The sequence below is a fragment of the Callorhinchus milii genome, unplaced genomic scaffold, assembly GCF_018977255.1.
Source record: "Callorhinchus milii isolate IMCB2004 unplaced genomic scaffold, IMCB_Cmil_1.0 Scaffold19, whole genome shotgun sequence".
NCBI lineage: Eukaryota > Metazoa > Chordata > Chondrichthyes > Chimaeriformes > Callorhinchidae > Callorhinchus > Callorhinchus milii.
Genome location: NW_024704760.1, coordinates 1,838,686 through 1,850,005, shown reverse-complemented (window position 1 = coordinate 1,850,005; position 11,320 = coordinate 1,838,686). Strand labels below are relative to the sequence as shown.

General features: G+C 42.5%; 2 protein-coding genes across 4 annotated transcripts; both read right to left on the bottom strand.

Moving 5' to 3' along the window:
- Positions 1–354: 354 nt before the first annotated feature.
- LOC103182455 (cell wall protein RTB1-like) lies at positions 355–4,523 on the bottom strand. Its single transcript, XM_007899482.2, has 5 exons — positions 4,189–4,523; positions 1,781–2,111; positions 1,336–1,412; positions 787–839; positions 355–668 (listed from the first exon to the last, which is right to left on the bottom strand). The coding sequence occupies exons 1-5, from the start codon at positions 4,310–4,312 to the stop codon at positions 372–374; spliced, it is 882 nt and encodes a 293-aa protein (XP_007897673.1). The 5' UTR covers positions 4,313–4,523; the 3' UTR covers positions 355–371.
- A 340-nt stretch (positions 4,524–4,863) lies between these two features.
- Positions 4,864–10,366, bottom strand: LOC103182453. Of its 3 annotated transcripts, XM_007899480.2 has the most exons (8): positions 10,218–10,366; positions 9,327–9,401; positions 9,075–9,206; positions 8,223–8,543; positions 6,915–7,038; positions 6,195–6,292; positions 5,894–5,937; positions 4,864–5,582 (listed from the first exon to the last, which is right to left on the bottom strand). In XM_007899480.2, exons 1-8 carry the CDS (start codon positions 10,297–10,299, stop codon positions 5,301–5,303), a joined length of 1,158 nt encoding a protein of 385 aa, XP_007897671.2. In that variant the 5' UTR covers positions 10,300–10,366; the 3' UTR covers positions 4,864–5,300. The 3 variants fall into 3 exon arrangements, with proteins under 3 accessions (XP_007897671.2, XP_007897670.2, XP_007897672.2); XM_007899479.2 differs by having other exon boundaries at positions 9,075–9,401; XM_007899481.2 differs by lacking the exon at positions 9,075–9,206.
- Between the last annotated feature and the right edge of the window lie 954 nt (positions 10,367–11,320).

Genomic DNA, 11,320 nt, shown 5'->3' with positions numbered 1-11,320 from the left:
AGATAAGCAAGCATTAAGTTAAAGGGAATTTGGAGTTCTGGAGCGTAGTGGTTAGAGCACTTGCCTCGCAAGGAAGAGGACCCAGTTTTGATTCCCAGGTGGGACGAAACCTAGGGCAAGTTTCCTTACTCCACACGCTGTTTACCTAGCAGTTGGTAGGAACCCAGTTAATTGGCAAATCGCTTTTCGGGAGTAAGGAACCCCTCCAAAAACTATAATAATCATTTTGTCACTCAATCCACGACTGTTTGTGGGACACTGCTGTGTGCATTGGCTGCCGAGTTTTGCCCACAGAATACGCAGTCAATTCATTTTACAGTATATCCTGTGAAGTGCTTTGGGATATCTCAACGACATGATGAGGCGCTGTATCAAATGCAAGGATTATCATTATTTTCGACAGTGTCCGTCACTGATTTCGACTGATCAAATGTCTTTGGAGGCTGGAAAAACTTGATGGTGGCGTATGTTGTGTTGGTGTCCGAGCCAACTGGACATTCGTCTCCACTCTCCAACAACGTTTCCCGGCCAAACTGTACTTCTGCGTATGTGATGTTGTCATCTCCACCAAATAAAGGCGAGGCTCCCTCACTGTCCCTGACCACCGAGTGGGCCTGTCTCTTCTCCACATCATCGTATGTGACATTGAATTCAGACTCCCTTAAACACTGAAATAAAGTACAGCCGTTAACGAGGCCTTACAGGAGGTCTCGTGATCATCACTGACACACCGACAAACAAGCAGACAATGAATTTAACAGTAAAACCCTACTATCAGGCTCTTACTTGACTGTCACGAAGAGCCTTGTGTGCTGTGCCCAATCCGAGCTGCATTTTACCTGAAAAACAATAAGTTTACCCCACGTGAAGGGCGCTGTATAAACGCAAGTTGTTTTTGTTGTTATAATGTTATTGGTGAAAAGAGCATTTTTTTTCTAATCACACGTTGTGTGAATAGAGGAGTGACACAACATTAAAAAATGCACATGTTTGATTTGTATCAATCATATAATCACCCATGGGAGAGCAATCCATTTAGCCCTGTCTTTTCCCCACATCCTGTATATGCATTCCTTTTTACAATATATGAAGCCTCCCGGCCTGCTCCCACTCTGCCCAATGTCTGAGCTCTATCACAACTCCAGTTTAGGGGCAAAGATATTCTGTTGGTAAGTAAACACTAATAATAATAATAATAATTCTTGCATTTGATATAGCGCCTTATCACGTCGTCAAGACGTCTCAAAGTGCTTCACACTATATACTCTAAAGTGAATTGACTGTGTATTTCGTGAGCAAAACGCAGGCAAAACGTTGAGAGATTTAAAAACCTACCATGCTTTTTCAAAAGAACAGACAGAACACAGAGCATTAGCAGTGGTCCCAGAACTCCCAGTGCAATGTATGGAGAACTGCAGAGCAAAGAAACAGGAAGTAGTCAGTAAGTACACTGTGTCAAAAGGCTCAACTCTTTACTCCATTTGTAGAAGGTTAGAACGATTGGAAGGAAATGTTTGTAGAAAAATACTATTTATAACTCTGCAACAAGACGCAGAACCCGATAAAAAGCTTTCACACGTGCTGATTACAATCCTTGCTTTTGATGTACCGCCACCATTACTCAGAAGCTCTCAGCTGACATTTCCGGTCCAATTCATTCTATTTCAAATGACTGATGAAATTGTCATTGCCTCCTCCCGCCCCCACAGCTATTAAAGAACATTTTATCTGTGGTACGAGTTCTTTGACCTACCCAATTCTAAGAAAGTAAGTTTCATACCTGCTGCTTTCACATTTGGATTCTTTGTCTTGTGGCCTTGTTGAGTAAGCAATGGTCTGTTGTCTTATAGTTGTGGGATGTCCAGTGGTGGGGCTGGATATTGGGGGGCTTGTGGTTTGCGGGCTTGAGGTTTGGGGGCTTGAAGTTTGGGGGCTTGAGGTTTGGGGGCTTGAGGTTTGGGGGCTTGAAGTTTGGGGGCTTGAGGTTTCGGGGCTTATGGTTGAGGGGCTGGATGTTGGCAGACTGGTTGCTGTGGAGTTGTTTTGGGGGGGATTGATTGGTGTGAGGCTGGATAATGGAGTTGAAAGCTGTTCGTAAAGATAGCAGTTTCCTATTAAGACAAAGCAACACATTTCAGTTTCACTGGTAACTATTATTCTAACAATAATCCTTGCATTTGATATAGCGCCTTATCATGTCATTGAGACATCTCAAGGTGCTTCACAGAATATATTGTAAAGTGGAGTAACTATGTATTTTGTTGGCCAAACGTAATAATTCTATCCAGCGCCTTGGGACGTCCTCCTGACGTGAAAGGCTCTATACAAATGTAATCTTGTTGTTGTTGTTGTTGTTGTTGCTGTGTTACAAAAACAAAAAGCCACTGGTGTTTGATTTAATCTCCGTTCCCGAACAAATGCCTGAATACACTGAGTCACCACATTTAATTTTCTCTGTGATTTCCAGCTCAGTGGTGCCAGGTCGGGACGCTGTTGATTTGAGGACCCTGGTTCTTCCTCACAATGGCTCAGAGAGTTAGTGGTGCCAAGGCAATGGTAGCCAAACATTAAAATGGGGGGGGGGGGACATGACCAAAAAGCTATCAATGAGGGCCAGAGAAAGAGAGAGGGAGGAGTACGTTGGAGATGAAGAGTCAAACATTTACACAAATGTTTCACTTCCTTTTTCACTGTAACAAACCTATATCTGAGAGAGGTGATAAGGAGGATTGCGGCTCATTTTGAATATAAACAGGCTTGTTGGGCTGAATGGCCCATTTCCATGCAATATTCACTGCAATGAAAATAATAATAATCCTTGCATTTGATATAGCGTCTTATCACGTTATTGTAAAGTGGAGTGACTGTGTATTTTGTTTGCCAAACGTAATAATTCTATGTAACGACTGTTTCCATTGGATATAGTTTGACATCTAGTACCTGTTAGTTTGCAGTGCTCTGAGACGCTATCCTACGTGAAAAGTGCTATATAACAAACAACAACAGTAACAACAACTTGCATATATACAGCATCCTTCAGGTGGGTATCGTCTCAGCTGCGAAGAGAGGGGGTGGGGGCAGGGGTTGACAGCAGGCAAAGGCAAAGGCCAAGAGGAAAGTCTTCAGGTGAAGATGGGCAAAGAGGAGGAGAGATGGAAGGATTGATGCAGGGAGTTCAAGAGATTCGGGGCATAGTAACTGAAAGCATGGCCGCGACGTGCAAAAGACCAGAGCCAGCTAAGCGAAGGCGGGGGTTAGTGCAGTGAGGCGTGAGCAGACCAGAGACAGGAAGGTGCCACTTCCCTTTTAATGCAAGTTATTGTTGAGTCGTGTAACCTTGTCATCGACAAAATAATTCACAGTTAACTGTTTCCCAAGCAGTAAGATGAATTGATCTTATAACTCGTTTTCCTTTGTAAAAACAGAATCATTATTTTGTGAAGTTTAAAATCTAGTTGTCACAAATTCTAATTTTCCTTGAGTTTTTTGTGACAGAATGTTTCACTTCCTATTTCACAGGAACAAATTTAGAAACTTTCAATTCTCTTTTTCTACAATTAGCCTCTTTTCTACAGATAGTATTTTAATTGATCTTTTAAACGAGACCCAAAATTTATTGTCTCTTATACTGTTAGTATTGTCTGTGAAAACCTAACCTTAAAACTCTACACCACATTTTGCAGTAAAAAAGAAAGCATTATCATACTGTTACTGTATTATTAATGAAAGAAAGCAATATTATTACTATTATTTCACCATTACTATTTTTATTACCCATTTTTAAGTTTATGAAAATGTAACCTGAACACTTTACATCACATTTTTGCTGCAAAAGAAAAGTTCAATTTTAAAAGCAGAAATAAAATGACGTTCCGGTAATTGTTTAAACTGCCGGAGTAATAATAATAATAATCCTGGCAAACATCTCAAAACACTTCACGGAATATTCTGTAAAATGAATTGACTGAACATTTTGTTGGTGAACAGTGGCAGCTAATCACACACAGCAAAAACTACAGAGAATGGGGAACGGGGTGGGGGTTGGGGGCAAAGGCAGCTAATTGGGACTGAAAGGTTTGCTCTTTGAAAGAACCGGCACAGATACAATGAGCCAAATGGATACCTTCTGTGCTGTAAGTTTCTATGGTTCTGTAGTAGTGGTAAAACCCAGTTCAGGTTGTCACTCACCTGAGAGAGAAGAATAGAGAAGAATCACAATGGCCAATGTTTTCTTTGGGGTGAAGAGTAGATCAACTTGGTTTGCAGAGGCCAACGGAATGAGAATTGGAGGCACCGAAAATGGCAGGAACATGATTAGCTCTGTCCTTGTCTTCAGATATCAATTTCAGAGTTAAGCTCAGGAACTGGCAGTAGCTCACAGTAGACTATTGAGCATTCATGTGATCTAGATGATCTCTTCCTGTATATTTCAGAAAATGAAACCAAGCTGGTTATATTCGGCTACAATTTATTTTCAGGTGTCAGCCAGGTGTCCAACCCATGTCTGACACATGCGGAAACCCATCACCATAATCAGCCGGGTGTCTGACACACGCACAAATCCATCATCGTGCTTCACGGCATTCGAACTAGACAGAGATCATGTATCCCACCTGCATGTGGAAATCCCAGAAAGTATTAGGTGCAGGGAGGCACCTGTATGTGACTGACTTTCTTTCTTGTCATCCATTGCTCATATGTGTATCAACTAAATCCTCAGAACTAGCACAACGGTACATGTGACACTAAGATTTCCCATGTGAACGGTGTGTGTGTTAATATCAGGGACAGCTTGTTGTGGTGGCTCCGCCCACAGCTCCACTTCCCCAACTATTGAGGCAAATGAACACTGAAAGTCAAGAAGTTGAGACTTTTATTCAACTCAGCGAAAGGCGTAAACATTCAGCGCAGCGTTACATTAGGCAATGCCGGTCACACACATGGGATCCCCTGAGTTGTTTAATTGGAGCCAGAGGAAATCCCGCAGCATGTGTCTACCTGCTCAGCCAGACAGAGGAAATCCCATCAGGGTGATGTTTTTTTTTGTGGACAGTTTGGACACAAATAGTGCAGCATCTCTGAACGTCCGACAAAAATAACATAAAAGGATTGCCGCATAAAGCCCTGCGCATTTTACTGGAGCCAAAAACGGCTAATGGGAATAAAGGCATTGTGAGCTACTCCTGCCCCACATCGCGATGCATCAATATAGCGAAAATTGCGACTTGTGATCAATAGCACATCATGGGTTGCATTCCCTCTCCCCCACCACACACACATACCCATCACTATTCTTGCTGCTAATGTGCAACTGTAGCATATTCTGTTGATTCCAACCGATTCCAATTTTCCTTTCTGTCCTGCGACGGTGGATTTTGAACCATGATATTGCTGTAAATGGTGGTGTTGCCAGTGTCAGGTGAGAGCGTGGCTGGTGTTCCACTCTCTGCCGATCTCTGAACTAACTGCACTTCTGCGTAATTGATGTCGGCATCTCCAGTAAATGTGGCTCCCTCGCTGCTCCCAGCCACAGAACGAGCTTGCCTCTTCTGCACAGTTGCGTATGTAATATTGCTTTCAAGCTGAAATTAATTTCACCAGTCAATGCAATGCTCAGTCACGCTTGCATAGAACTGAGTAATAATTTTGCGATTGAAATCGCGTCTATAATGTCACTGTCTCAAATCGCTCGCTTCACAATCTGCGCACACAATGTCCCACAAACAGCCGGGACGTGAATGACCAGTTAAGCTGGCGGATTGTTGGCCAAAACATGGGGAGAAACTCCTGTCTCTTTTTGAATAGTGGTTCTTTAACATCCACTTGTAGACAGACCCCAGGACATCAGTTTTAACTTTTCTTGGCGTCATAAAGCGTATATTAAACGTCTTACCTCATCACCATTCCCTGCTCCACGTGAGCCAACCGTTCTTTTACCTGAAACAGGAAGGCGGAGATCTTAAACAGAGGAGAAATGTTGGCAAGAATCATCCACTTCCTAATAATAATAATAATAATAATCCTTGCATTTGATAAAGCGCCTTATCACGTCTTCGAGACGTCTCAAAGCGCTTCACAGAATATACTGTAAAGTGAATTAACTGTATATGTTTTGGGCAGCCACTTGACAACAATGACATAATTAATATAAATGTCAATATAAATAATTAAATGTTAATGAGCCAGACACCTACCGTGCTTTTTCTTTTGCTTTTGCTTCCTGAGCAAAAGTACAGACAGAATGCCTGCAATCAGCAGCAGCCCCAGCACTCCCAGCACAATGTACAGTAACCTGCGGAGCAGAGAACAGGAAGTGGGAACGCTTTTCGAGAAGCGCCCAACTCTTTGCCAAGTTTGTGAAATATAACACAATGAGGAGGGCTCGTTTTGCAACTTTCAAACCTTAATGTCAGAATGGCTGGTGAGAATCTTTTGTGTTTTTTGGGGGGGCAGCCACGTGTCTGACACATGCGGAAACCCAGCACCGTGTTTAAGGGTATCCAAACCAGGCTGAGAGAATGCCACCTACACATGGAAATGTCCCTATGGGAGTAATGGAATGTGCACTCTCTCTCTCTCTCTCTGTCTCTGGAATGACGCACCCTGTTTATCCAATTCCAGAGATTATTAGCTGCCAGTTGGCGAGAGACGAGGTTTGTGGTAAATATTGGAGTTTAATCAGCTAAAAGTGCATAATTTACCACTGAAAGTACTGAAAGGCAGTTTTCCCACTGTTTCTCCAGTTAGGATCACCCTATCCATCAGATGGTTGGTTTAGGACCACGCTATTCATTAGTTTACAGGGTTAAAAGTAGATGAGTGAGAAGAATCCATGCTCTCAGTGATCGGTTTGCCCCTTCAAGACTCGCTGACATGCCAGGGCCAGACACATGTGGTGATAGTTCCATTCCTACCTGTACTGTTCACCTTCAGTTGCCGTGAAGGTGGCTTGTGTGACAGTGGAGGAGATGCTTGCAGCTGGAACATGTGCAGTTGATGTTGGCTTGGTTGTGATCTCGGGACAGGAATATTTATGTCCTTTCAAGGGAAAGAACACAATTCAGATTTACTCAATAGCTGCTCAGGAGAAAGCTTTGATACCAAACTGCACCTCAGGCTTGAAAAACAGACAACACTTTCTCTGTGATTGTGACCATATTGGTCAGCACGGGACATTAGTACTAATGCACTCGCCATTTATACTGTTAATTTACTGTCCCACCACCGGCCTTCAGCCTCTCTGCCCCCAACCTTTGGAACTCCATACCACAATCCCTTTGCCTCACTCCCTCCCTTGCCTCCGTCAAGGCATGTCTCAAGAATCTCCTCTTCCATCGCACCTTCAGTCACCCTCCTACCCCTACCCTCCACCCCTCCTGATCCCAGGCTCCTGCTTGGCTCCAAATCTCTGACTGTCCAGTGCCTTGGGACGAACTCCCGATGTGAAGGTGGTGTGTAAATGTCATCTGTGGTTGATCTTGTTATTTCAAAGTTTCAGAATTTTCTCTCGAGAATCAATTAAATTACCCCCCCAAATCTGAGACCAGAACAAGTCTGGCTAGAAATTGACTTTAGCTCATTGGCCTTAGCTCTATGATCCTCTCAACGATTAAGGTCTGGGATGTTGTGCTCACAAACAGAGCAGGGCTGAGCCACAATGTGTGTGAAACTGGAGGTCAGGCTCACTGACCCGCTGCTGCTGCTCAATATTATTACTCTTAAGTTTGTGGAAGGTGTGCATTAGGCAGGATAATCACCAAAATAAAACGTGGCAAATTTAAATAATAATAATAATAATAATCCTTGCATTTGATATAGCGCTTTTCACGTCTGGAAGACGTCCCAAAGCGCTTCACAGAACACACTGTAAAGTGAATTGACTGTATATTTGTGGACAAAGGCGGCAGCCAATTGCGCACAGCAATTTGGTTAACACTGTTGGTTAACAAACAAGTGGAATCTCAGCGCGTGAAATCCAAGTGCAAAATGTACAGTGTAGACAATTTCTCAGTTGATTGTGTAGCTTATGGGTGAAACGCACCTGCTATTTTGTGCACAGCAATGTCTCACAAGCAGCCATGAAGTGTAATCATATTTGGGGATTGGTGGCCAGGACACCAGGAGAGGCTCCCTGCTTTAAATTCAGTCAGTTCTCATATAGGTAAATAAATATACAGTAGATATATTAGGCAATTCCAGTGTCTTTATAAAGGAGCACTTACCAGGAATGTTGATTTGTACGGAGCAACTGCAGGCTGTCTGTACAGGTTGTAAGACTGAGACTTCAACATTTTCACTGGATTGTTTTCCTTTGCTATTTGAGGCTGTGCAGTAGTACTGGTGACACTGGGCGGTGGAGATGCATTGTATGTCTAGTTTGTTGCTGTGAGAGATCTCTAAAGCTTCATTCTCTGTCTCTCTGTACCATTCATACTGAATGGGAAGGGATCCATTGATGGTCTCACAGGAGATGGAGACATAACCTTCCGAACATGAGGCAGTGGGTGCTGATAAAAATCTAATTACAGGCATAGACACGGGCGCTGTGGGGAAAGAAGCAATCAGTCACAGGCTGACAGATTCCAATTTCTGCAACGGTACTCTTTACAGGTGGCCATAGAAGAGAGAAATAACTTTTCATGTAATCTGACTTGTCTTAAATTAGAAAGAGCTTCTTCTGCTTTCAAATAGCGTCATTGGATCTTTAACATTCATCTGAACAAGGAGATCCAACTGTGATTTAACCTCTCATCCAAAGGACTGCAATTTCGATACTGCAGCACTCCCCACAGTGTCATCCTGGGGGTTTAGCCCAGACAGTGAGCTCAAAGCCCCAATATTGAGCTGGAAGCCGTAACCATCTGACCCAGAAGTGAGAGTGCAACTAACAGAAGTGCTGAGGAGCTGGACACTTGCTGAGTTTATACATTGTTCGCAAAATTTATCAGTCAAATGAAAATAGTTTAAAGTGTGGTCAGATATGAGTAGCTTTACACAAACATTATATTGTCCTGAATACTCTCACATACAAGTTTTACACATTAAAATAAGAATCAATAGCTCAGACAGCTTACCGTCAGATATGTGTAGTTTTACAGCAAACATTCGATCGTTGGCAAGCTTATCAATACCACACCAATACCATCCTGTATCTCTCGTGTTGAGATTCTTCATAGTTACAGTAAATACCCCGTCTCTGGCGTTATCTACGATTGAGAAATTTCCTCGTTGTCCATTGTCGGCTCTTGTATCAATTACAACTTTACAAGTGGAGCGAAAGTGCCCCCGACACCAATATTTCCTGTGTCGCGAGTACGTCTGCTTACCATATCGACAGTCTATTGTGATCGCTCGTCCCACAACTCCTGTTACTTCAGCTTCTGCCCATAATCCACCTGAATCTATAGACAAAATGTCACAAATCGAACTATAACTGCTTAATACAAGCGCATCCTTCAGTAAAAGATTCCCAAATGTGTACAGACTGTGTGCACCACTGCTCTTATCCATACAGTTAAATGTCTTGTGTATTGTGATTGGGGTTTAAGCATTGATCACTGAGGCTGGGCACAGCTGTTAAAAGTCAATTCACTTTACAATATATTCTGTGAAGCGCTTTGAGATGTCTAGAAGACATGATAAGGTGCTATATCAAATGCAAGGATTCTTATTATTATTGTATTGCAGTTTAAGCACTCCCGAGATGCTGCTGGTGTGACGGTTGCTATATAAATGCAAGTTGTTGTTCTGCATCTAGTTGAGGAGGAGGCACTAACAGTGACAACCAAAGCTGATCTCAAATTGGTCAAATACTGAGACCAAGGATTGCAAAGTAACTTATAACTTGTATTTTGAGAACAAAGGTTGCATTAAAACTGCTGCTCAGTTCAGCCAATACATCGGCCAGTGGGTGTTGTTGAAAATATAGTACCATCGATCCACATCAAATAGTTTTACTTTCATTGTTTATTATTACAGAAGAGGTGCGTGTCCATTTGATACGTGTACAGTAAAGTTGCATTTTTCCTGCTGAGTCTTAGACAAAATTTTTTAATTGTTTCTATTTAGTAATAAACTAGTTTATCACAACAAACATTTCAAAGGTTCATTTGTAACAAGTTATTGCGGAGAAAGACTTACAGACACGAGCCACAACGTAAACCTGGAGGTTGATGAGACTCGGAACATCTGGCTGCTCAGCTCCGGGTGTCACTCACCTGCGAGAGAAGTGAAGAGAAGAATCAAGCTGATGTCCATCAGGAGCGAAGAGAACAACGTCTGCTGTGTGGCAGCTCTCATCGCTTCCTACTGAAAAGGCAGCTTGAGCGTTAAAAGAAAGAGCAAGTCAAGCTCACCGAAGCACCATTTCTTTCTACTGTTGAGTTGTATACCACATTTCGTCTTCAAAACTCTGAAAGAAAGAACTTCCTGATTTAATTTGCAACTGACTGGACCTGAATCACTCAAAGAGGAAGTTTGAGATGAGGTTTGTTCCCTTGCTCCGCACCAACGCATGCGTGCATATATTAAGACGCGCGCACACATTAATATCCATACGTTCACATACATATACAATCCTACCCAACAGTCCTGGTTTTCTCTGCATATTATCACCAAAACCGTATAGTGTCTGTCAATATATTTTTGGTAATGATGTGCAGAGATGCTCCAGCACACTTATATAATATACTTATATCATATAATATAATATGATATACTTATATTATATACTTATGCACTTGTAACCTAACGTTTTAAGTCCCTAACAGTATTAAAATCAAATTAAAGATAAACATTGGTGTTTATCAATTGGTGTTTATATGTAAGCACAAGAATTTGCAGGGGAAAATTAGTCCCGGCTTTTACCTCCTCAACATTCACTTCATGACTAATTCATCTTATTTTGTCAAGCTCCCTTGAGGCTCTTTCTTTCACACGTATAAGTGCACGTTGGTGTTGCAACTGTCTTTACACAACACTGAGGATGGGTTAGGCACATGGGGCTCACGGGTAAAAAGGCTGACATTTGACGTTTGATGAAGAAACTGACTCAGAGATGGTGAGCAATGGGGAGGAGCGTAAGATTTGTTACTTTGGGAGCGGCCGGGATGGACATGTGCAAACTCATGGGTAAAATATATAACAATCCTTGCATTTGATATAGCACCTTATCACATCTTCGAGACGTCTCAAGGCGCTTCACAGGATATACTATAAAGTGAGTTGACTGTAGGTTGCGTGGGCGAAACGCGGCAGCCAATTGCGCACGGCAGCGTCCCACACAAAGCAGTCGTGGGATCCTTCCCTCACTCCCTCCCCT

Bases quoted from the DNA above. Each gene is read 5' to 3' on its own strand.
- LOC103182455 (XM_007899482.2), bottom strand. From the start codon at position 4,312: ATGTTCCTGCCATTTTCGGTGCCTCCAATTCTCATTCCGTTGGCCTCT. The intron at 840-1,335 runs GTAGGTTTTTAA...ATTGTTTTTCAG, and splicing joins TGTTCTTTTGAAAAAGCATG to GTAAAATGCAGCTCGGATTG. The intron at 669-786 runs GTAAGAGCCTGA...ACTTTATTTCAG, and splicing joins AGGCTCTTCGTGACAGTCAA to TGTTTAAGGGAGTCTGAATT.
- LOC103182453 (XM_007899479.2), bottom strand. From the start codon at position 10,299: ATGAGAGCTGCCACACAGCAGACGTTGTTCTCTTCGCTCCTGATGGAC. The intron at 5,938-6,194 runs GTAGGTGTCTGG...TTCCTGTTTCAG, and splicing joins AAAGCAAAAGAAAAAGCACG to GTAAAAGAACGGTTGGCTCA. The intron at 5,583-5,893 runs GTAAGACGTTTA...AATTAATTTCAG, and splicing joins GAGCAGGGAATGGTGATGAG to CTTGAAAGCAATATTACATA.